Below are 27,549 nucleotides of genomic sequence, written 5' to 3' on the forward strand. Positions count from 1 at the left end.
GCTTCTGCAGTGTCAGCTCACCTTGCCATCCGGGCTTGCAGATGCAGGTCTTGCCCTGGCAGCGACCTCTGTCAGGGTAGCCGCAGTCAGCCAGGCAGTAGGGGACATCACAGGCGGCCCCCTTCCAGTTGTCTTCGCACTCGCAGTACACCGAACCGGTGGAGTTCCCCACACGACACTCGCCGCGCCCCGAGCAGTTGTTGGGACATGTATTCACCCTGCAGAGGAAGAAACAGAGAGGGTGAGAAACTAGGATTTGCCTGATTTACAGACTCTGAATAAAACATCAGGAGTGCTTTCAACGACTGAGTTACATCTGTTTTGGTGCATCGGCTCGTCGGCTGTCTCCAGGCTGAACGCTGAAACATTTCCCCCTCAGACAGCAGAATGTATTGTTATTGACATCGTTCTCCCTCATCAGTTGGTCAAGCGCCCGCCTCAACGCTCGTCATTCCTCTCAGAGGGCCGTCTGCGGCGACAGCGCCGAGCCAGAGGCTGAGGTAACTGGCAGACACAAAGTCACCGCAGGCACACAAGAGCAGATGGTTTACTCCCCCAAATCTGCAGTAAAACAGCTCTGAGGACGCTCTCCGTGTCCCTCAACAGGTCATTTCTGATGCACATTACGGTTCACAACGGACACATTTCTTCAAAATCAAGCCAAAATACAAACATACTCAAACTGGAATCAGAGTTACATACTCTTTCCAGTGATAGTATATTCAGTTTATTCCATGTGGAGATAAGATTATTACATTTTGACTTCCTCTTCAGTATCAGTGAAATTTGAGGTGTCAGCAGAAACAGGAACAGAGAGGGTGAGTCTGTTTGGCTTTGACGTTTCGTGGTGAAGAAGTGACAAAAAAACAAGTGCATCCTGAAAAGGAGTCCAGGTAAAACCACAAACTACGGCTATTTTCAGAATTTATACGTTATTGCTTTGGTCCAAAACAGTCCAAAAAATATCAATAAACATGAGCAACACTCTGCCAACACTGAACACTGGAGTACGTAACCTTTTAACACTCACTCACTCACTTTCACAAAAATCTGAAAAACAAAAGTGACTAAACACAATAAACATATGAAAAAAATAAAAACATACAAATAAAAAATAATCTAGTAAAGAAAATCTGTATAAAATATATATGGTAAAAAAAAAGAAATTGTCAAAGGTATATAAAAAAATAAAATTACAGTATAATGAAAAAACTGAAGTGCATTGTATAAAAAAAAAATCTGTATGAAATGAAATTGGGTTTTGCAGAATTTTTTGTAAAGCAATGTGATCACAAAAAATGTCAGCTGTGTGACTGCAATGCCAGTTAAAGGGTTAAACCCAATATTTGTGAGTGTGAAGCTACTCCAAAGACAGTGAATGGAAATCTGATTAGAAAAGGTTTAAAAGCCGGATTAAACAGATTAAACATGATCCATATAAACACCTCTATCATCTTAAACAGGCCCAAACTGGATCAAATTTCAATCAGTTGCAGAGGAGTGTTTTAAACCTTTTCATAAACTGATCAAAAGAAAAGTTGCATCATGAAAACAATGAAGATGATTCATCTCTGGCTGCGATCTTTCTGCACATGCTCCGTCCTCATGTAGGGGGACGTCACGTGCCGACGTACGTTTCTCAACATCTTCCAAGCAGAAGTGGACTACAGCTTTAATCCTAAGTCTTAAAGAGCTGAACGTTATCGAGCGACAGTAGGAAAATTAGAAATAATGACCTATTTATCCATTAGTTTGAATTCAGCTTCCGAGGGGGACGGACAAGATGCTCGAGCGGCCCCGTAACCATAGTAACTCCCTCACTTCTGTCAGGTGCATGAGAAGAGAGCGAGAGAGCGCTGTGCTGCTGTCAGACGTTATCCGTGATTTATTTTTCAATGCAGGAAAATGCACTTGTGGCATGAGAGTGTGTGAAAAGTGTAAGTTGCGTGTGTCTCACCGTCGATGCGAGAGTTGGCAGCCATGTCGAGTTACTGTATTCATAATTTTTGCGCATGTCACACAGCTGCACTGATTACATGTGTCAGCACATGTCAATGAAGGGTTGGTTTTGGTCTTTTTGGGAATCTGTAGACCCTAGTAAAAATAGAGAATATTGCCAGACTCACCCTTTACTTTGGAAAACACTTCAAACTGAGTACAAACAACGTCACTGTTTTTATATAACAAAAGTAAACAAGTCAATGTCAAAAGTTTTGCTGTAAACTCTTAGTAAACTGCCATATTATTATCCATCAAAGCGACAGACTGAAGTGAGACGTTAGGTTTTTTTCCCTCATGAAGACAAACATGTTTGGGAGCGAGACAGACGACACAAAAGGCCTCCGTCACTCTTTCATGTTCCCTCTGCAGCTTCGTGGTTTGATGTTTCGGCTCCTCCACCTCTCCCAGACACCAAAGACCGGAGGGCCCGGGGGCACTCCGCTTTCATCCGACTCTATGCTTCTCAGCCCAACTTCAATCCCATCGCTGTGGCGGCGGCACCAATGAGCCAAAATGCAAAGGTCCGCTGTGTCCTTTGCAGATGTTCGGAACGGACAAACTTCACTTTGGTTTTTAGAATACTTTTCATTTTTTATGCCAGTTGATGCAACCAAATCGGAGAAAAACAATGACATTTTTGGATCTTTATGATTTGTGTGAAGTTAAGTTTGATCCGCCTGTCTGTGGGAATGCTGACGTGCGCCGATACACTGATGTTTTGCAGATTAAATGAAATTTAACGGGTGGTATAAGGACACAATTGCATAGAGAGGAAACCCACAAGAGTTTCTTCAGAAGTCTGCTGTTATAACTCAGCAGTTAGAAGGCAAGGCAAATAAACAGCTCACAATAAAGTTCAACACTCAGCAGAGTCTCTTGACAAAGTCTCCGGCAGCCCGGTTGGTTTGGCAGGCCGAACCGGGCCGAGAGGCAGTCGAGTGAGCTGCTGTGCTACCCCAACAATAGACACACTTTAGTTGAATAACGGGCAATGGTACCGTGGAGAAGCAGACAGGGGAGGTATTCATGGAGGCAGAACATCCAGAATTAGGAAAGTTCACAGTCAGTGCTAAGGCTGAGGTAGGAAGGCTGTCTGAGAGTAACACAGAACAGGTGAACTGAGCTGCCTCTCTGAGGTGGCTTGTGCTGAGCAGCGGACAACCAGGGAAAAATGAAAATTACTGAAAGCTGGGTGACTGGGCACGCATAAAAGAGCAGGTAACAAGGAAATGTGTAATTATTTGTTTTTTCTTCTCTTTTAGCTCTGTTTTATATCATCTTTAAATCACGTCCAAAGAAAAATGTTCTTAGACTGATAGACAGGGATTGTACATACGCCTTGAATCAATTAATGTGTGCTAATATGACCCTGACTCATTTACTGTACTTATGACACATGTGAGAGCACATGGGAACATTTACTCTCATGGTAATGCCTTTGCCTTTAATATATATATATATAGTTTAATTTAATGGATTATTATTACTGTTGATATATTCTGGTAGTCACTGGTTGGAGAATGTAATTTTTTCAAGCCCCTAGAGGGCTTTGGACAATTATCCTTCATATTCTTTCTTGTTATGTATTGAATATTCTCAATGTTCATACGTGGAAATAAAGAAATGAAATGAAAACGCAGAAATGTGACATGAGATGACTTTACATTTTGGTAGATGTTTGTTGTATAAACATGAAACTGAATCAGTCTTCTGTGACTACACCTCTGTATTGTTCTTGCCTACAGATCTATAAAAAAGTTGTTTTTTTTTTCTGCAAAGGAGTCCCACTTGCTGAATAGCTGATGTCAGAATGAGTATTGACAGCTCACAAGAAAAGACATCATGCAGGAAACACACAACACGTGGGTAGAGTGAAGCAGCACTTCTATCACGAGGTTGTTTTGTTTTTTTCATTAATATTGGTTTAAAAAAAAAAGAAATCAGCAAGGAGGGAAACTGTGGTCTAAACCTCAAAGACATCTTGACCTCAAATGGACCTAAAGAGCACAGACATGCATATAAAAAAGGGTCAAGAAGAGACAGACTCTGTAATAGCGCTGATGTTATGATTCAGCCCAGTGGGTTGTGGCAAGCTAAGATTACCCTTACAAAAATCCTACACGTGTGCGGCGTTGAATCAGTACCAAAATTCAGTAAATCCACACTGGACCCACAAATCTTAGGATAGAGTATCATCAGTATCAGACTGTAACCCTTCAGTGACGTGTCATTAGTCGGCTGTAGCCAAAATTGGCCGACTGAATGCATGGCACACGGAAAACTGGGGTAGATGAGTTCATTGCTTGCTTATAGCTAAAGTAATGATAGTGTATGGAAGCAGAGAGAGGCCTTAATAATTAAAATGTTTAAATATATATACAATGTAATTATGGATTGTAACCACTCCTTAATGTCGTCATTTTATTCAATCTATATATTCTTGACACAGAAACAGGAAATTACATAATGCAGCCCACAAAAAGGAACCATGAACTTTTCATTTTCAGCCAGGTGGCTGGTTATGACTAATACAAGTTATCGCTGTTTCATGAGTATAAAGAGTACATATTTATAGCATTGGAATATTTTATTTTGCCATCTATCTGGGTGCACTTAATGAGGCTGAATTCCCTTTATGGAAATTTCCAGTAGGGATTTAAAATTATTCCATTTTTAAAAAACACAAACTCTGATAGAAAATCCAAGGGGTTATTAGACATTTCAACTATCAATCTGCATTTCTGAAACCGAAAATAATTAGGAAATACTTGTAGAGATTTTACAATATGAATCCTAATTTTATAGTTACATTTTAATTCTAAAAATTAAGTTGTATCTACATTTCAATATTAAGGATGTACTAGTGGCTACATTTCTCAATTATGTGTTGCGCTTCTTTAAATAAAGAAAAATAACCATAATATTGTACTTATTATTATGTACTTTCATATGGGTAAGTTTGCAACAACAAGGATTCAGTCTGTAACCCAGTTAAATCATAATTTAATTTATATGTTGCAGCAAATTATAAAATTACCTAAAACTGATGAAAGGTTAAACAAAAGCCTTACTTATAAATCTAATTTTTGTTTTAAATCCAAAATTAGATTAAATGTAATTCTGTTGCACCAACAATTTTAACTCCAGATTAAAATATGATCCAGTGTGAACTTTAAGCTTTAGGAGGTTAAAACAAAATGCTCATCACTCTCCACTCATCGGTCAGTTAAAGTCATTTTAATTGAGTAATCAGTCCCACATATGTGTTTTGAGTATATTATTAAAATGTTGTGGATTTACAGGATAATGATTAATCATTTAAAATAAAGTAAAGACACATTTTAACATTGCCTATTTGCACGTGTTTGTACTACAAGTATGTGATTAAAATAAAGTGAAGCAACGTGATTAAGTGAGTAAAGTAAGTGCATATGAAGTAAAAACAGAAGAGTCATGTACGTAGACAGAGGAAGAAGGAAAAGGGAAGAGAAAGCGAAATAACAGATCAACAGGTTCATTTGTGCGTCAGTGAATCGGTCCACATGTTGACGAAGCTATTTTTTATTTCTGATAATAAACTGTATCTAATAACACAGCCATTCAAGGAACTAGCTGAAAAAAAACTTCAGTGGAAAATTGCTTTTCGTGCTGGGGCTCTAAACAGTTTTGGTGTTACTTTGTAGATATTATAATACATCTGGCTGTCAGAGGCATATTTTGAGATCTGGTGGTTTTTTGGGCTGCTTTTGTCGCACAGACCTGGCAGCCCTGGACTGGTAGATGACGGTGTAATAGATGATGATGTATTGAAGCAACAAAAACATACTGCAGCACTTGGACAGCAGCAGCCTCACATGATCCTCTCACTAAAACGCTGTGGACCAGCCGTGCCAGCGCGCAGGCTGAATCATGCAGAAAGTGATAGCTTTGTATGCGTCATCGTGTCCCGAGGAAGGGCGTGAAGTGGCTCCTTCACCTGACTAAATCTCCGCAGCCACTAAAACTGAAATGATTTGCACAGAGGCCCAGAATCAGAGCGTTTGTCATTTAGCGAATACTTTTATCCCGTGAATGACACCATCACGTACGTGGACTCTGAAAGATGCACAAGCCGAGGCCCGGCAGCAGCACACACTCGGCTGCAGAGGATTAAGAGCCATTTGATATGAGGAGGCTGCTGTTCAAGCCAAGATTCCAGAAATCAAGAAAATGCCATTTATGAATAACATTTCTTTTAGTTTTGGAGGAAAAATGTTTTGGAAGATGCTTTGATTATATTCTACAAACTGACTTTCTTTTGAAAAATTAACCGGCATGCAACTTTAAATCAGAACATTAACTCTACATTTCTTAAGTTAATTTTAAGAGATGTTCTTGCAATACCATAACTTGGATATTGACCAATACTGACAACTTGGCCTAAACCATATGGCATTAAAATAATATAACGATAATTTAAGACTGTATCGCGATACACTATATATATATATTTTTTTTTTTCAAAATCTCCTCTAAACTACTGTAAACTACTAAAATTCACGATCATCTGCCTGTCCTTTCTCATTAATATTTTTTATTACAGCCAATATGTATATATATTTGTTTTGTTTTTTCTTATCAATGTTAAGAGACTGCATGCACTGATTGGGAACCTCACTTTTCAAATGAACATGTGCAAAATAAATCAAATCAAATCAAAATACAAAATTATTAAATGAACTACAGTTACAAATAAAGTAGCCACTGCCATTATACAAAGTTAGATAAACAACAGTTATAATAAAGTTAGATAAAATATTCTTATAATGCTGAATAAAGTAAAGTATCCACTGTTTCGGTGTGGTGCATTGGGTAGACGCCCCTCCGGTCACACGGACGGATGCAAAGCGTTATCAGATGATGTAAATGAAGTAAACAATATAGCAATATAGCAAAATATTAACTTATCGTCAGCCCATATATTTTATCATATTGCACAGCCCCACTGACGGCCAAGTACAGATCCGATTTATGGCTGTGTACCACTAACCCTGTATGAATGCATACGGAGAATAAATGCTATAGAAACTGACATTTATTTACCAGTCATAAATTCTTCTTTGCTGCTGTGAAAAAGTGGCCAGCAGCTGCACAGAGACACACAGTAGGGTACTGTTTTAGAGTTTTTTTAGAGTATTTTCTGGGAAAACTGCTGTTTTATTAAGATGTGAAACTACTAAAAGTTTATTAATAAATTATGTGGCATCTGATTGATGCAGACACTAGCTGATACCGGATACAGCATTTTAAGCAGTATCATTTTTGGAACCGCTCTTTTTGTATATTTTTTAAGTGTTTTATATGTATATGTTGTGCTTCTCTCACCTGTAGGAAATGTTGAATCCGGTCAGGTTGTAAGCAGCATCACTGAAGAAGTGCAGCAGGGCGTAGCCGGACTGAGACACCACCTCAGGAACCGTCTCGTTCCCGTAACGCTCAGGAACAATCAGACCGCTGCAACAAAAAGACAAAAGTGACACATTTTATTATTTATATACAACTTGGCAAAATGAGATTATGCAGCTGAGTTACAAGGACGGAGTAAATTAAGTCACTGTTCAGAAAAACTCCCTCTTCATAGGGAGTAATGAAAAGTCATTTTTATTCATAAAAATGGATACGGAAATCTTCTCTCCAAATATAAACTAATTTCTCTGCTTTCCCAGTTCTCACAAATTTGGAGAAAACTATTTGTGCAAAGATTTGATAATTTCAAAGCAAAACAAAACATATTAAGTGATCATCAGTTTGGCTTCAGAGCTAAAAGGATTACTTCAGTGGCAGTGACTGAAGAGGGAGAAGACACATCTGCTGCTACAGACAACAGGAAATACACTGTAGTGTTTATAGACTTATTTTTATTATTTTATTATTTTATTTTTTTCATTTTCCATTGTGTCATTACACTGCAGCTGGAAGACTGAAGGTGTTGTAGATTTATGGTCTTAGAGGATTGGCAAACATATGATGAGAGGTAAATAATAAATAATGTTGAATCTGATTTGTTGAAAGTTACTTCTGGGGATCCACAGAGTTCAGTGCTGGGCCCTCAAATGTTTATACTGTATATAAATAATATCTGCACGTCTGAATTGGTAATATTTGTTTTTTCTTTGCTGATAACTTATATTGCTCTGGGAAAAGTTCAGAACTACTTTTTAAATGAAAAAAGAAGCAACTTAATAAAATTCATCGACTTATGGGAAAGCGGTGGGATTTAATACGTTTTTACTTCTCATTCCTTTTCGAATATGTGAAGCGAGTCATTTTGTGTTAAGACATTTCTTTTGCTTTATGTTTTTCACTGTTTGTAATTATTACTTTGTTTTTTGTCGGTCTGTTTTTGTGCAATATTTTCTTTATTTCCTTTTTACATGTTCGAAATAAATAAAAATCAAATTGAATCAAATGCAGTGGAAATGGAATTAAACGTTTAAAAGAAATGGTTTAATTTCCACAAATTATCACTGAATTTAAGTGAAACAAGTATTTGGAAACCAGCAAGTAAATAGTCAGTTGTAAAATTTAAAGGTAGATTTCCCCTCAGGAAGTCAAATCCACACAGAGGCTACCTGGACTCACACCTACGTCAAACCGACCTTCAGCCGAACACGCAGCGGACGTACCTGAAGGCGGCGAGAAGAGGGGCGTAAATGGAGTCTCCGTCGTACACGTACAGGTGGTCCCAGCTGCATTCAGTGGCAAAGTGGTTGAACCGTAATCGCAGTATGGTGTTGGGCCTGGAAAACAAACAAACAAACAAACAAACACACACACACACACACACACACACACACACACACACACACAGAGAAAGAGAACAGGAAGAGCATGAGACCTTCAGTCTTTTGGTCATTAATTGACTTTAAACCAAATGAAAATCAATCATTATTTTTATTTCAGAGCACAAAGACACAGCTGATTATCTTGCGTGTTGGTGCAACAAGCACAGTTTTGTAGCTTTTGCTGCTCTTACCACCCAAAATTATTAATTAACTTTTGGAACTTCCATTACAGCATCTGTTTTATCACAGTTCCTGGTCCGAAAAATCAGACAGGAACAAACAAACCCTGAGCACAAAACCTTTTTTATGCTCAGCTGAGAATGCCGCTCCCTGTGCGACATCTCACTGTGTGAATATTTGTGACAGCCTGAACTCATTTTAGGGCTGCGGCTGAATAGTCAAAGAAATGACATCCTTTTCATTTTTTCATAATGTGGATGAAAAAACAAACAAAAAAACATGAGGTCAAGGAAAGATGTGAGGTAAAATAAAATAAAATAAAATAAAGATATGTACATTATGTACAGAGAACCAAAAAACCCAAAAAGAGCATAAAAAAGAAAAAATGTGCAAATAAGTGTGCAAAAAGTGAAGATGTGCAAAAATAGTAGTGTGAAGAAAAAAAGAATATTTCATATTTATGATTAGGATTGATGTGGTTCAAAGCTAATCTCAGTGAAAGTAGATAACAATATTAATGGCTAATATTTTTTAAAGGATTCGACCAGCTCTTATCACGACAGCCTGAGTCATTTCACACAAACTTTTCAAAGCAGAAAAATATTTGACTGCAGCCTCAGTTTTCCAGCGTGTGGATTCCTGACAATTTGATGACAGAGTGAGGGAAACTGTGGAAATGAGAAGGTTTGTCCGCTTTCCTGCTTAGATTTCTGACTTAATAAACTTCTCTCGACAACTTATTAACATCACTGGTAAATTTAAAAAAGTATCATAGGCATAAAGTCTAATCTAAAAAAAAAAAAATCCCTGCTGTTTCACATTCCCTCTCACTGAGCTGCACCCGGATATTTAAAGTTTCACCAGCTGAAGAGGCCGACTGCAAAACCGGAACGCCCACTTTCACTCCATGAGCACAATAAATGGGATTTTAAGAGCATAAAAGGTGAATAATTAACAGGCGATATGGTAGAAACATTCACCACCCACAACAAAACATTACCAGCTCTTGTCTGGTGGTGATTTCCTCCCACCATGCCTCCATGTTTGTCCAAAGTACAAATACTCATCCCTAAAATATAACCACAGTATCAATATCGACGTATTTCGTCATATTGTGACATTTGATTTTGTTGCCCAGTGCAGCATTTATGAAGCTTTGGAGGAGATTTAAAATATTGTGATATATACCGTGTACCATGATGTAGCCCAAAAATATTGTGGTATTATTTCAAGGCCGTACCGTCCAGCCGTTTCCCTCTGTGTCCAATACAACGAGCCGCGCTGCAAAGTAAATTCATATCTGCTAAATGCTTCTATGCTTTCTATTCTGATCTCCTTTTATTTTTACTTGCAGGTTTTTTTATGTCTTTACAGTAGCATGTCTTTATCTTCTGTGTCTTTTTACGTGAAGCACCTGGTGCATGTAATTTTTTTTTCTTTTAAAAAACATTCGGCGGCATTTCTTGTATGAAAGATGCAATACAAACAAAGTTTATTATTATTATGATTGTTATTGTTATTATGCTTATGATTATTTTTTTATTCTTATTGTTATTATTGTTATTCTGATTATGATTTTTTGTTGTTATTATTATTACTATTATTATTACTATTATTATTATTATTATTTCAAATGTGACAAAGTTGTATTACATCATGCAACAGATATAGTATTAATATTACATTTGATATTGCAGATGTTACACTGTTCACTATGAATAAATAAGACGTCTTTGCCCTTCACAGTAAAGGACAGAAAAACCGAAAAAATGGGAAAAAAAGCTCCTTTAATCAGATTTTGATCAAAGACATTCACAAGATTCTTGAAACTGTCTCCGCTCTAAACTCAGTTTATATCAAATTACTCAAAAAGAGGCGAGAAGAACACAAAAGGCCCATTTAGCATATCTACGAAGAGGGAATGACACACACAGGAAATGTTATGAATGCTCACATTTTTCCTCTCCATCATTTTATAGGAATGGCAGCAGCCCCGAGGTTTGATTAGATAAGGCGGCTTGTGACTAGTAAATAATAAATCAAGAGTACGGAGTGACTGGAGGGACCTGACAAAGAGACGTCTATTCTACATCAGCAATTACCACCGAGGGCCCGTGAGCGCAGAGCGCGGGCTAATTTCACATATGTTACTAACTTTGGGTGATTTCAGGCCACCGTAGAGCGAATGTATGTCCGAAGCTGCTGAGATAAAATATTCTGATGCGCACGGTGCGCGTGTTACTGCATTAACCTCTTGTTCCGAACTGGCTGAGGTCTCGAGACAGCGTATTAAAGCGCCATTAGCATGTAGTGAAAATGCTGCAGGACGGGGCGGCCCGGTGATTAGAGAAGCCATACAGGAAGAGGAAGGTCAGGAGGTCAAAACGCCGCAACATCAACACGTCCGCTCGAAAGGAAACACGAGCGTGACCTCACGAGCCCCGACAAAGTCGCTCATGGTTAATCCCCCTCCTGAATGTGAATGTTGGCCGTGCGCCCGAAATGCAAATGTAATCAAAGAGTTTACGGTTGGGATGAGCTGGCGGGCCAAGAAAAATTAAAAATGGTGGCTGTGAATCGATCGAGCGGCGCTGTTATGCTGACTAAAACAACAGAGAAGGAGTATTGGATTCCTCACAGTTACTTTGCCGTTAGTTTTCACCCGTCAGCTTCTGGATACAGTGAGGTCCTGATGCTGATGGTGTCTGAGCGAAGGGCCGCGGCGCACACCGTGTGTGTAACAGTCATTATGGGCACTCTGAAATATTGCCTCGTAGCTTCAGTTTTCACAGTCCATTTCTCAACTGTCTCACAGTTTAAGGAATCTTTTCTTTGCCTTTTTTCTCTCAAACGCAGAAGCTGATTTAAAGGACGAAATCAATAAGAGAGCACCAGTTTAATGTGGTGCATCTGTGGACTCCTGCGGCCAGTTACACAAAACATTTTAATTTTAGATTTTACTTAGAAATGCTTAGAAAAATCTAAATCACCATAATTATTGTGCCTAGGATAAAAACCTCAGGTTCCATCCTTATAAGTGTCGACCAATGTTGGTTGTTTTGGGCCGATACTGATACCGATTATTGGTAGTTAATGAGACCAATAACCAATATTTGGAATTATAATTAAATATGCGTTTATAATGAAAATGAAAATGAACATTTTCCAAAAGATTTTTGGAAGGGAAAAAACAGAATGACCAACTTGGCAAAAATGTCCCACAAAGTGCAAAAAATTGCTAAACGTGACAAGAAAATTAGCAAAAAATAAGTTTTAAAAATAGGGAAGGATTATTAGAAAATGATCCCAAAAAATTTTTAAATAATAATTTTCTATTGTATTATCTAATATATTAGGATGGTCAATTTCTTGTATGTTTCTGTTTTTTAATTTTGTTTTATATTTGTCATTATCTCCTGTTACCTTCTCCAAAGAGTTAAAAATTTCCTTGAACTAAGGAAAAAACTAAATTTAAATTCTTATCAGAAAAGCTTAATGGAACCAGCCACTGATGTGTAGTGTTTTCTTCTCACCGTCACGAACAAGAAAAGCTTCTTTGACCACCTCAAGAAACTGGTAAAGAAAATTAGCTAAAAATAAGTTTTAAAAATTATTTTTAAAATATTATCCCAAAAAATAGGGGAAAATACCCATAAAAATATATTATTAATAAGAATAATTTTCTATTTAAAAATATGTTATAGCAGTCAATTTCTTGTATGTTTTTTTTTACTTTTATTGTGCAAGCTTTAATGCAGCTTTCTTGTAATTTTTATATATATGTATGTATATATATATATATATATATATATATATATATATATATATATATATATATATTTTTAACATTTCTTGTTAAGCTGCTTGGGTGTCAGAGTTAAACTTTTCTTAACTTTTCTAAACTTTTCTTAATTTAAATTCTTATCAGAAAAACACTTAATGCAACCAGCCACTGATGTGTAGCGTGTTTTCTTCTCTCTCATATGCAGAAAAGTTATTTGACCACTTACTGTCCCTCGATCAGCCAGGTGCACTTGGTCTTGTACTTATAGTTTCCTGGACCGTCAGTGAGGTGACCGGAGGGCCCCGTCAACCTGCGAGAGGAAGAGGAGACCAAAGAGATTCAAGGTTACAATTAAAGATGCAACATGTTTTTTTTTTATTCTTAACGAGCTAAAATCTCTTTCTTTCTTGCAATTACAAAGTGATTTCTGATATTATGTTTTGCATCATTATTTCAATCTTCATTAAAATATTGATTTAAATGATGAGGGTGTGATTTCTGCAGAGATCTGTAGTTCAGGACGTCGCTGCAGCACAACAATTTTAATTTCAAAAGGTATTTTGACTTGTTTACACTTTAACCCTTTGAAATCTGAGCAAATGTGCTTGATTTTTTTCAAAAACATGGGAGAACATGAGCAACACGAAGAAATGATCCAAATAAGCAAGAAATTAGTAAAAGTTACAGGAAAATTACTTGGAAATTAGTAAAAAAAAATATTTAAAAAATAAATAAAATAATAATAATAATAAAAACACCAAAATAGTGGCAAACAAAACTTGGAAAAGGTGCTTAAAAATATAAAATATCTGTTACATAATTTTAAATATGTATTCATGATAATGATAATTTTCTAAATCTACTAATTTATTGCAGTTTTTAATGACTGTTTAGCCCAACGAGTTACATTAAAAAGCAGGAGAAAAAGCTGCAAGAACAAATTCATAATATCTACTGACTCTTCAGTGACATTGACTGATCTCTAAAAAAGATTTTCAACAGCTCTACAGCGTCAAGTCAAAAGTTATTAATAAAAAAGGTAGATGTAATTATTTCTAACATTCACAAGATGTTTTTATTTAACAAATATTCTGTTTCAATGCTCGTTTTTTTGGTGTTTAGACTTAGAAAAATGACATTTTCACTGCGGCCAAAAATTCTTACATTTATATAATATCAAATAATCTATGTTGGCTCTAGCAATATTATTGTAAAAAGACAAACTCACGTCATTCAGTCAATAACTTTAATCAAATTGAGGATTCTCTTTGGGGATTTTTATGGCTTTTAGGGTGATGGCGTCATGAAACATGATTCAAAGCTTCAAACCTTAATGGAAGCTTTGAAAGTAAAAATATGACATTTGGTGCAGCCTTAAGGTTTAATAAACTATGTAAATATTCACCAGCAGCCCTAAATGTCATTTATGTATTTTTAATCACATATCAGATTCCAGCACCAGAATATTGGTCAAACTCAGTTTAATAAACTTTGCAATACTAATACCCGTTTCAAGTCAGTATCTTAAGTTTCAGATGAAATACTGAGGTTGCATATGTAATTTGTTGGAAACAGAAACATAATGATCAGTTACACACAGAGCGCGCGCAGGTAAACACAAACTTCTGCCACTTCATTTTTTGACTTCACGCAGCTCAGCGGTTGATCGAGCAGCAAACAGGCGAGCTGAGGATGATCAACCCTCACAGCAAATTATTGTCTACGGCCGACGCCACGACGGACAGCCGCAAACAGTCTGATAGTACAGCAGGGCGCGCGCCTCTGTTATTGCCTGAGTTCCCGCCTGATGACACAGCGGCGGAGCGGAGTGACACAGGGGACACAGATTGTATTATTACTGATGTCGGTCTCAGGGTGCAATGACTCCGCTAACACACCCAGTCACACCTCCCAAAACTGTCTCTCAGCTGCAGTCTGCAGAGGACACACAGGAGACGCTTCAAGATCTCTGCACCAACGTGTCAACAACATGAAGACACGCTTTAATTAACACACATCATTAAATGCTCAAGTGCTTCACTTTTTGACAAATCATTAATAAAAATGTGTGTATGGTGATGAAATGACCTGGAAAAGTCATGGAATTTGCAAATAGCAATTTTCTGCAAAAGTTTTGGAAAACTAAATATACCCTGAAAGTTTTGGAAAAGTCACTGAATTTTATTTCACAATCCTGTATAATAACACATGATGTGTTCAACTGTCAGAAATATTAAAATCCAACTTTAACTTCTGATTTTAAAGTTTCTGGCTGTGATAAAAAAAATAAATAAATTAAAAATAAATAAAACATGCTTTCCAAACCTGCAGGCCTTCTTTTAAAATAACATAAAAAACAAGAAAAAAACAAAACCCAAAATGTTTTCTTCTTTAAAAAAGGCCAAAATTATTTGTTTTAAAAAGAAGAAAAAAAATGCCCAAAATTTCTGAAAGAAAAATATCAACATCATTACAATTTTTAAAGTAAAAAAAGCCTTTTTTTACTATAAAAATCAGCAAAAATTTTTAAAAAAGGCCTTTTTTTTTAAAGAAAACATGACTTCCAAACCCATGGGCGGACATGCCCCCCTTTTGCACCTTCCTCTCAAAAATAACATACAGTGGCCAAAAATATACTGTGATATTCAATTCTAATCCTGTTCTGAATTCATTGTTTTTTAAATAATAATAATATATGTAAAAGCTGTTAGTAATGAACAAGAACCGATGAGGAGTATTGATGGCTCTTTCTTAATACTTCAGTCCAGCTTCAAAATCCTGGAAAAGTCCTGGTAAACAACATGTAAGAATGTTAATGCGTCTCAGATGGATCTTGAAACAGGATGTTAATATTTCACAACTTCAGCACAGAATTGATAACACAATCACACTCAGAACGTTTTGGGGAGATTCTAGCTGTGTATTGCATAACAGAAAAAATGTGTTTTGGTTGTTTTTTTTTGCAGCTAGGCAACAAGTGTGCTGCAACTTGTGACTGAAAAGTTGAGTCTGCTGCAGAGGTGCAGGCAGCTCGGGGCCAGCTGTGTGGGCTGGGCGGCTCAAGGTCCAAGGCCAAGGGTGTTGTTAAGTTAACGATGACTTTACAGGCCAAACACATGACTCTATACTGCAGCAATGCTCCGCCGCTATCTCTGGACTTCAGAGCAAATTCAGAGTTTAACCAGCAGGCAGAAATAATTCATGTAACCGGTTAAGTTTTCTGACATTAACAGACACGCGAGGCTGTGCTGAATATTGCTGGCTCACTGTTTATGCAGAGAAAGAGCGGTTTGAGGCAGCTCTTTTCTCGCTGCAGGTCTCAGCGGTGAGCTAACGAGTACACTAACGCTGTAATTACAGCTCTCTCAGTGCTAATACAGCCGAGGCCTGCGGGGACGCTGCGTCCCAGCCAGCACACTAACAGCTCCCTCGGAGGGCCGGAGGCTCCTGACTCTCCTGAACGCGACACACCACCTCTCTCAACACCACAACAAAAACTGCTGCAGGTTCAGTATTTTTTCTAGTAGTACTGAGCAGACTACCGCCACTAATACTGCAACTGGGGTACAAATACCCATCTGAAACACCCAAAATGGACAATCCAGAAATACTTATATGAACCTAGAATTCATATGTTTATCAGTAGTGACAAATTAAAGACCACATAAAGGGTCAGTTCACCCAAAAAACAAGAACTGGCAATAATTTATAAAATGATGACACTAGTACCAAAACCATCACCATTAAAAACAGCAGCATATTGTAAAGACATTGGCATTTAAAGGGTTAAAATTTGTGAAAATGAATAATGGAGAGAATCAAGTCAACAATTCTGTCTGAAATCAGGCAGACGCTGTCGCTGAATGTTATAATTAAAATAAATATAATGAATTATATCCCATAACTTTAACTAATGACGTGACTTTTTCAATGCAGAACCATCAGCACCTGTTGACCTGTTGTTCCTGACAGATATGTATGTATATATATATATATATATATATATATATATATATATTAGTCATTTACGACCACGAGGAAGTAAAAAAAAAAAAACAAACATCTGCAGCTCATGTTTTTATTATGAGGAAACGTATAAAGAGCACTTGGGTTGAGCACTCTGTACCCGACAATTATTTCAAACCAAAATGGGAAGTGAACTGAACCAAAAGCAAACAAAAAGTCAGCAAATATTTCCGAAGCCCACCGTGACCTTTTGACCGACTCCCTGTACTGACACAGATTTAAGCAGTTTAGTGACTCTTCATTCTCCATGTCAATTATCAATAATCTATTAATCAATCAAAGGTTTTAAAAGACATGTTTTTTCTGGAAAGCAGCTTGTATTTTAATTTTAAATCAAATGTGATTTTTTGAATTAAATTTCATAACCCAAACCACGAGTTACTTTTATGTTATTGACAAAAATTTATCGTGTAACATTTTGTGTCACTTGGAACATGGACAAACAGTCGATGACATTTCGGTCAAAAGGTAAACAGAAAAACGTGTTTGTATTTGGGACTCATTTATGTGCTTTTTGGCCGCTGAAACATTTATCACTGACTGGAAATGAAATGTTAGATGGAAAATATGAAAGTACTGATCCTGTCATTTATCTTATTTTATTTATTTGATCTCATTGTATTTTATTATTTTGATGTTTGTTATATTACTCAACTAGTTTATTTTATAATTTATTACCTTATTTTTTATGATTGTAATTAATCTGAATTTGAATACCTTTAATGTCGTCTCTCATTTAAAAAAACTGTTTTCATTCACTCTGCTTACAAACAAACAAACACACATTAAAATTAATAACTGTTAAATAAGATATAAATATAATAATATAATAATATAAATGATGTGTGATAATTATTATTAATTAATTAAATTATTTACTCATTTATTTTTTATTCAAATTAATTATTTATGTATTTTGGTGAATTTATTATGTTATTATTGTTAGAATTATTATTGTTATTATAATCACATGATTTATGGGAATGTGTGACAGTATGAAGGGATATAATAAGGATATAACACCTAAAATTTCAATAAAAAATATATATTATTTGTCACGTTTAGCAAAAGATCATCCAAGATTTAAGAGACGTCATAGTAAAGTAAAACAACTAGAGACCAAAGTTTTTCTGAAACTAGGTCAACAAATCCGAAAGGATAAGGTGCGCCTCCGATGGGTCAACAATAGCGCACAGTTGATGTGACTGCAGTTAATGAACAACTGTCACGTTGCTTTTTATTTCCCGCTATTAAACCGCACAGATCCGAGCGCTGACGTCCAACGACAGCTCGTCCTCGTGCAAACAGTTTCCCCGCAGCAGAGCCGAGCGGTCTGCAAAAGGCAAAGTGGTGCAGCATGAGAGCAGAGCAAACACGATCTCTCGTTCACAGGCGACAACAGCCGCTGCTCAGTGGCCCGGAGAGCAGCGGAGAGCGCGCTCACACTGACAGAGTAAACGCTGCTGAGGCGAGACGCTGCTCCCCTCAGACTGTCTGAGCCCACACGAAGCTGCTGACAGGACATTTTAAATCAATTAGGGAATATTTTGGGGTAGAAATAACACTTCTACCGTAATGTTATGTCCCAAAAGAGCTGCTGATAATTTCACATGATTTCGCGCGTTAGCAGAAAGAACCTTAATATCAGGATTTCGTCAAACGGGAATACTGTGATTTATTATTTTTTATCACTGAGGCCCTTCAGAAGTCGCTTGTGCGGAGCTGAGTCGTGTAAACTGTAGATGCACTCGGACTAGAATTACCGCAGCGCCGCTGTATGCCTCCACGCATCAGTCAAGCCTCATCAATGGAAACATCTTTTGACCTATGACCACCAAAATCTTATCAGTTCATTGTTGAGTTAAAATGAACATTTATATCAAAGATTAAAGAACATTCCCTCAAGCTGATGTTGAGAAATCACACTTACAATAATGAGATGAATGTAAGGTCACAGTGACCTTGACCTTTGACCACCAAATTCTAATCATTTCATTGTTTCATTCCAAGTGGACGTTTGTGTCAAATTTAAGGAAAATCCCTCAAGGTGTTCATGTTCTCACAAGAATGAGACAGGTGAGGTCACAGTGATCTTGACCTTTGACCTATGACCACCAAATGTTTTTTAATCTTTGAGTCCAAGTGAAAGGTTGTGCCAAATTTGAAGAAATTCCTGAGTGCTGTTGGTGAGATATTGCGTTCACAAAAAAAAGCCTTTGACCTTTGACCACCAATCTAATCAGTTCACTGTGAAGTCTGAGTGGAGTCAAATTGGAAGAAATTCCCTCAATTCCCTCAATCGGGCCAACGGACAACCCAAAAACACGGGGCCTCAGCCAGCTCTCCTGATGCTGTAATCACTGACAGATATGCTATCCTCCCTTGTTAATGCTGCCAAAAACATTTAAGAGACACATCAGATGACACAAAAGTCGCTCAGCAGCAGTCAGGAAGGAGGACAGCTGAGAACCAAAAACAGCAACAAATCTACAAAGTCTGTGAGCCCAAAACATGAAGCTATAAGTCAGTTATATTGTGTCATCAATATTTCATAAATCATGAGCAAGTAGCTATTTTTCCAAGCAACTGTGCTTTAACGCCTCAGTGTTTTGCTTGAGTTACAGTTTAAGACGAGAGTTTTTTTTAATGCGTCGTAATATATCACGTTATCCTCCTTAAAATGCATCTCCACAGAGACTCTGCAGATTTACCTCATCTGCACGAACAAAACTCTCTCCTTTAATATTCTGCATCAACGATATGCAGTTTACCGCGGACGCCTTACGAGATTTCTGTATCAACACTCAGATTTTTTCACTAAGCATCCATCCAGCACCTGCCTGTAAAAATGCCTGAACTGCCTCTCTGGCTGCGTGTGGAAGTGGAAGCCTCTGCACCAGTAAGCTGAAAACAGAATAAATCAGCAGCGCAGCAGTGGGGGCCATTAGTCTCTGCAGAGGGCAGGCAGCCTGGTCGCTCAGCGGGGCCTTTCGTAAAGCGAGGTCAGCCTTCAAACTGGTTCCAGAGAGCGCCTGAGGATGGATGCAGACTAATATGCAGACTACACAAGAGACGACAACAAAGGCAGCACAAAGCAGAGCTGTGAGACGTGAAAATACTGAAACCAAAGTTAATCTCAGGTCAGGACGAATGTATCCGCACTGCATCAGTGGATAACATATTTATTAATTCACTTATTTTTTCTATAAGTTGTTTCTCATTTCTCTTCCTCATTTCTCGCATTTTTTTTTATTCATATGTGCAATCTTATTTATTTAAACTTAATACTTACAATATTATTATACACTATTTTAGAGCCCTTACCTTATCTTATCTATTATCTATTATCGTATCGTATCGTATCGTATCGTATCGTATCGTATCGTATCGTATCGTGTCTCATCTTAATCTTATCTTATATGGATTCTACATCATTGTCAGAATTCAAGATCTTGAAAGATTCAAGATTAACTCTTTGAAACCTGGAGCGACATTACTTTCCTTGTGCTGCTTTCAGACAGCTTTCAGATTGGTGTGATTTATTTAAAAAAAACATGGGAAAAATGAGCAAATTAGTAATACAAATTACAAGAAATTAGCAGATTTAGAAAATTATTTTAAAAAAGTTTTCTTAGGACATTTCTGAGGAACAAATTAAACCCTTAGGACCCACTTTAATATCACACACATTCGTATGGCTTCGTGCACAAATTACATTTTCCAAAATCAAGCTTTAAAAAATATTACACATTAATATTATTTTCTACCTTCATTGCGTTATTTTTTTTAAACAAAATCAGTCCTAATTAGTCTAATTAGTCCTAATTAATTATTAGTTTTCAAAATTAAAAAAAAAGAAGAATTATTTTCAATATACTACTTGCAAAATGGATTTTTGTTTGGTTTTTCTTTTGATACTCAGTCTGGGATATGTGAATGATTAGCAGCACATATATGGCATGGCCAAATATGGTATCATCAGCTGGAAAATCATAAAAAAGGACAAATTCCAAGGCAAGGCAATAATACAAGTCTTGTTTTTCTGCTTTGATGGCTGTGGGATCAAAAGTATCAGTTTGAATGGGTTTCAATGGAGCATTTTTTGACCTTAACAGTCTGAATGTAACTATTTAGTTTCCACAGTGTGTCTGAGACTAATTGTAGGAGCTGAGCTGGAAATGCCAAGGTTAAACAAAAACACACATTCTCAACACTTAAAATGTGCCGAACAGTCCCTAAGGGTTAAAAAATAAAACTTGCTGCTTTCCGTTCAGTTAGTATCTGGTGCATTCCCACAAAGGAAGAAGTACGTGGGCGATGACACACACTCCTCCCTCCATTTTCAGGCTTTTCCACCGACAGCTGACAGTTGGTAACATGTTGAGAAACTTGACAATGAATCAGCGAAAGGCAGCAAACATGGATGTAAACAATCTGCCCGCTGATTAAAGAAGAAGCTCCAAATGCTGGCAGATTACGTGACACAGTTGGCTTTATGGGAAGTGTTGACATGCACTGGTGCTTGGATGATGGTGTTTGTTTCACCGAGACACTTGAAAAGACAAAATCACGCAGCATCTACATGCAATTAAAGATGAGCGGAAAATCCAGTGATTGAATAAGAGACGGGGAGAGTCAGAGCCGGTGCCAGGACATGAGCACGTGCTGAGCGGCGGGGACAAGGCGTTTATTCACCAGCACGTCCCACTGCAAAACAAAACTGTCTCCTAACTTTGACCCTACGAAAAACAAACTGATTCCTGCAAAAACTCACTGTCAGGCTGATACAGTCGCGCGTCTTTGGGACTCTTTGTGCCGAGCAGCACACAGCCGATCTTTGTAGCCATAATCTGATCAGAGAGTATCAGATACAGTTCAGCCGTGAGGCAACAATCATCAACTTTACGATAAATACTGACGGCTGCGAGATGGAAAACGAGATCGAAGCGGCTCTCCAAATAAATACAGATGAGACATTTTAATGTTTTTGTCTGTCTGAGAGTCAACAACAGGAGACAGCAGACTGCAGTTAAACTCTGATTCTGCAACAAAAGAGATGATTTTTTCCCCAAATTTAACATTAACCCTTTGAAACTTGGATCGTCAGTTTTTTTGTGACGCCTCTCTCGTGTTTCAACTTTTTGCGCTGAGAAAATTGGTGCAATTTCTTTTGAAAACGAGAAAAAAAGGCAATGAGCGACTTTGAAATTGGAAAAATTAAGTTAATTTAGATTTTTTTTTTTTGAAAGCTGGGGAAAAATGTCCAGAAACAAATATTTATATCTATCATGATCACATATTTAAAATTATTTTACAGAATTATTATAATTTTTTAAGCAGGTCATGTCTGTTTTTTATTTTTTTTGGTCCTTTATTTTTCTTTTTTGTGCTTATTTTCAGGTATTTCCTCTTTGGGATGGTCACAATGATCACGATAACAAATTTGTGATAAAAAAAAAGAGTATGACGACTGAGGACATAAAAAAGTTTTAAAAAGTTTTATGTTTAACTTAAACTCGTGAAAATGAAAATGCTGCGTTTAAATTCTCTTTTTACATAATGATATAGTGTTAATGTGTGGACCCCAAAAAGAGTTTCTGCTTTGATACTGGTTATCTAAATAAATAAAGCTTTATCCAAATGTCTGATATCCGAATAAATAAAGTTTGAAAATAAAAAACAGGAAATATGTCTTGTTTCCTGCTTGTTTCTGTAAATTTGGGTAACGTGATTGTTTAAATATTACAATAAAATAAGGTTCTGTTTGGCAAAGGAGCACAACTCGATTCTTTCACGACATTTTGCTTATATTTGCCACAACTACTATAAATATATAACCTGAAAATATTTGTATTAATATTGTGATATTTATTTTCTATTTTTTTTTTTTGTGGACCTTATTCTATTGCTTTTATTTACACGAATTCTACAAAAGTCCCCGGTCACACGGCCCTAAATATCGACGTGTCACAGCATTATTGCTGCGGAGCCGAGAGCCATGGAGAGGACATTTTCCCACCGGTGAATAAACTGGATGTTGTCCTTTATAGCCAAAATATCACAAGAGGAAATATTAGTAACACGATGCTCAATAACTGCAGACGGCTGTGGTGAATTACCGCTCACGCTAAGCACACGCTTCCCGCCGCTGCAGCTTCGCACTGAAAACTTTTCTTTTTTTGTTTTGTGGTGTTTTACTTGATTTGGCAGAAACACACAGATGACAGTTCACCAGAGAAATAAATTTCAACCACAGTGCCCGGCCCTGACAACATCTACCCACTGCATCCTGTGAGACAGCCACACACACTCAGACACACACACACACACACACACACACACACACACACACACACACACACACACACACACACACACACACACACACAGAGCCTCATGTTCAAAACATCCGCAGATAAAAAAGAAAATCTAAATCTGATGCCATGAAGCCACAACAAAACACACCGTTCTCCCCCCCGCCCTCCTTCATGTTGATTTTGGCCCTGGCGGCGAGTCGGGACTCCATCTTGGCAGGCCCCCGCCACAGAAAGCTGCTTTTACCAGCATTCAGCCAGCCGTGTATGGTAGCATTGTCTGTATGCTAAACACGGCCTCGGACCGCAGGCTCTCCCGGAAAAACTATCGGGCCTTTGACCGCGTTAACAAAACAACACGGCGCTAATTCCAGGCAGATCTGGCAGCACACGGCAGAGAGTTTACCGTCCCATTAACGGTAATTAGCCCGCCGGGGCTGCAACAACATCTCTGATAACGCTGCGGCTCAAGAGCGGCGGGGCGGAGCTCTCGACGCTGTCAGAGTCCCGCGGTGTTAATACCGAAGTTCAGGGTCAAAATGTCACGCCTCTCTGACAACGAGACTGAGCGCCTTTTTTACGCTTTTTCACACAACAGAACAGAAACTGACAATTAAATGCTGCTTTCAAAGGACGTCTGAGGAGAAGACAAACTTAACAGCGACTCACAAAGAAGTTCAGCTTCAGTAATCCGCAGAGGAGCGCTCGTCCTCTGCACTTTGACCCCGCGCTCAGCACCAAAGCAGCGCCCAGCTCCGACTTCAAAGGCCTGCGACGCGGTTACAGCAGGAATATGACAAATATCTAATATATGCCTGAGAAACATCAGGATTTAGGCTCATTGCAAATATAACTAATAAGACTTTTCAATTAATTGTTCCATTTTTTAATAAGAATTCATGAAAAATGCAAATTATACGCCCAAGGTGATGTTTCAAATTGCCCAAACAGTCCATTTAGACCAAAAATATGCAAGTAAATATTTTATTGTAAATTAATCTAACCACGATTTTGTCGATTAATCAATTTGTTCTATAAAATGCCAAAAAATGCTAAAGGGAGCTTTTTTTAATTTATTATTTTTTATTTACATTTTCACTTGACTTTATTAAAAAGAAGATGCAGGGAAGTTTCTAAAGGCATTTAAACTAAGTTTTGTGCTATAGTTTGTTGTATCTCAAATTCTAAATATTGACAGAAATATTCTCATTTTTATTGTAAATGCATACGGGTTTGAAATTTTGGTTATCGGTCTCCAGTAGCGGTCGTCCCCAAATGTGGACGTCGTGACACCTGCCACGCTGCAGAGCTCTATTCAGACCAACGAAGGACAAAAGCAGCTGTTTTTCAGTGACCTGTCGCTGTTCCAGCAGCTTTTTAGCCACCAAACTCATATTTTTTTAAGCTACCTGTCAGCATTTTTCTGACGGGGATAATTCCACGAAAAGCGGTTGATTTTTTACAGATATTATTGCGTTTCCTGTTGGGATCGTGCCACAAAGCAGCTGTTGATTTTTACAGAGATATCGCTGCGTTTCCAATTGTGATCCCACAAACAGCTTTTTTAAAGCCGAAACATGATTTTTTCCTCATCATAACCAAGTTTTTACTGTTCCTAAACCCACACAGTACTGACGGCATCACTGAACAGTAAAGAAGCGTGAAGTCTCAGCATATTTGCCACATAACACTTATGTATACTACTAATAAAATACATTAAAAATAATAATATTAAAAATATATAAAATTGATATAATAGCCCGAGAGATAAAAATATAAAATCAAATAAAAAAATAAGAAAATGAATAAAAATAATAATGATAAAAGCCAAAAAAAAATCTTAAATAAATACATAATAAAATAAAATAAAATAATAAATGTAACGGGAACATTCTGTCCTGGGCATTACAATCAAATGACTCAACAACTAATCACAGAAAAAAACGGATGGATTTCTTTTAGTTATTTCACTGCTGTGAAATACTATTTATTAAATAACTATTTATTCCCTGATCGGTGCTTCTGACATCAGTGCACGTCTTCCTACGTAACGCCTGCATGCAATGCTGCTTTTTCCCCTTTTTTATGCTTATCTTTGTGTTTTTTTTCCTTCCTTTGCTCGTTCTGATTTGCTGACATAAACTTTTACTGTCGTGTGTTTTCTTTCTTTCTTACTCACTGAAAATTGAATAAAATATTGCGTTAAAAACAACTGATAGACGATTCAGTGATGAAAATAATATTAACAGCAGCCCTTCAGCTCCACCTGAACCCAGAGCTTTCCCGCCAACAACTGAGCCACCGCGTTACCCAGCATGCAGCTGGTGTCCAGTGATGAAGTGTTTCAATTAATACTCGAGCTCAAAGAGCTCCCAGATTTTGAACCGCAACCAAGACGAGCTGTTTCCTCCAGAGAGCACTCAGAAACATTAGAGGCCGTTCAGCCTCCATTTCACCTGTTCAGATACACAATCAGCCGTTAATGTGCAAAAACCTGCAGCTCCCCTGCGTTCCCGTGACCGTGACCGATTTCAGAGGATGCATAACACCGCAGGCCCCGACCCGCTCTGCTTTCAGACCTGGCAGGCCGGCGCTGAGCTGACACAGCATGACGAGGAATATTACATTTTAAAAAGAGGAAAAAAAAACACATTAAGCAGCGGGACGCACCCTGACGGACACACTCAAGCTGCAGAGCCGTGCTACCTCATCACCACGCTGGAGCCGGATCAGCTCGCAAACAAGCAAAACGACAGAAAGCAGAAGCACAACATTTCCGTTTGAGCTCAAATTTGATTCAATGAAGGACAGAAAGTTATTTTAACAGTTGCTTGTGATATTTTGGCAGCAGAAGGCCGAGGCATTCAAGGCTTCAGCCTCGAAATAAAAACATATATATAGTTTTAAATAATAAGAGCAGGCCTTAGGGACTGTTCTTTATTTATCAAAGGGGGCGGCCCCTTTCTTTTTTAACCCTTCACTGAGCTACAGATATTTTTTCCTTGAGCCTCAATGACTTTGGGAAAAACTCATGAAGCATTTGTCCCACATGATGTGTTCAAAAACTGTCAGAAATGTGAAATAACAACATTAATTTATCTTCATACAGTTTCTGGATTTGATATGTGGTGTAATTTTGGCTATTTTTTTATTTTGGCGGGCCTTGGGTTTGGAACGCATGTTTTCTTTACTTTTTACAAAAAGTTTTTAAAAGAAAAAAAAAATCACCCAAACTTTTTAAAAGAAAAAGTCTTTTTTTTATTACCAAAAACTTTAAAAGAAAAAATAAACCAAAAAATGCTGATTTTTAAAAAAAAAATAAATTTAAAATTCTGTCCATACTTGACTAAATGTATTTGTTAGATTTCACCACTTTTAACAAAAATACATACCATTTTTCCAACTCTCATCAATATATTTTTTATGATAGTAGTTGTAAAGATTTCTTTACTTTTTATACTAACAACTACTAATATTTGTTATTTGTAGAATTCATAATTACTGTTATGTTTTTAAGTCTACAGGGAAAATATGGTGCCAAAGCGCATAAAGAAGCATCAAAATAGAGCTCGTTCTTAAGAAAGGAGGCGCGGGTTAAGCCCCCAACGAGCTCAAATCCTACAAACAGCCGTGCTCGGCAGGATGTGCAGAAAGGGAGAATCTTCAAGAAAATAGTGCGATCATCTCTGCTTTTGTCCAAATGCAGCTGTCATCGAGTGCTGCAGACAGTTTCTCTCCCGTTGAACATCACGGGCACAAACTCCGGCGATGTGAAGCGACACTTTAACGGGCACAGAGAACGAGACGTGCAGCTCCGGTCGTCTGAGGACTCTGATTAACTGACGTTTGACACCTTTCACACGGTGGCCGTGTCGCTGTCCTCTGTCTAAATTGGGGTGAGCAAACATGAATGTGTGCAGAGGGGGACAGAGAGAGGACGGGCTGTTGTTGGTTTTATCAGGTGGTTACTTTCCTGCGACCTCTCAGATGTTTCCACGAGTTTGACCGGCAGCGCTAACCTCGCTGGCTCGGCTGTAAAAAGTGCTTTCAGAGTGACCTTTGACCCCCTGAGCTGCCGTTGTCTTTTTCTAACAGTAATCTAAAGGCGTCAGTGGGACAAACGTCACCCAGTCACCTGCTGTTTTTGGACACGAGAGAGTCACGCCAGTGCCTCTTAAAAACAGCGGACAGAGATCGCGCTGAGATCTCACTGACACCTCACAGTCACCACGAAGCCACAGCTCCAGTTTAAAGGTACACGAAATATGAAAACTGACAGTTATCACCGTGCACATCTTCTTTAGGGGGCAACTTATTTATTTATTTATTTTTTTAGGGCCGATACGGATACCAATTATTTGAAGTTAATGAGACTGCTTGTTAATTTGTAGCAGTTAAAATTTGCAAAATATGGAAAAAA

General features: G+C 37.7%; 1 protein-coding gene across 2 annotated transcripts in view; it reads right to left on the minus strand.

Annotated features, from left to right (window-relative positions):
- Positions 1-27,549, minus strand: part of atrn (attractin) — a 203,256-nt gene that overhangs the window by 171,548 nt on the left and 4,159 nt on the right. For both annotated transcript variants that reach the window (XM_088087328.1, XM_088087329.1), the window contains exons 2-5: positions 13,016-13,099; positions 8,667-8,780; positions 7,366-7,494; positions 22-218 (exon numbers count right to left, since the gene is read on the minus strand). In XM_088087328.1, coding sequence (XP_087943454.1) covers positions 22-218; positions 7,366-7,494; positions 8,667-8,780; positions 13,016-13,099 — 524 coding nt within the window. The remainder of the gene's footprint in view (positions 1-21; positions 219-7,365; positions 7,495-8,666; positions 8,781-13,015; positions 13,100-27,549) is intronic.

This window comes from Plectropomus leopardus, chromosome 14 (genome assembly GCF_026936395.1).
Source record: "Plectropomus leopardus strain MGB_pleo_1.0 chromosome 14, ASM2693639v1, whole genome shotgun sequence".
In the NCBI taxonomy this organism is placed as follows: Eukaryota; Metazoa; Chordata; class Actinopteri; order Perciformes; family Serranidae; genus Plectropomus; species Plectropomus leopardus.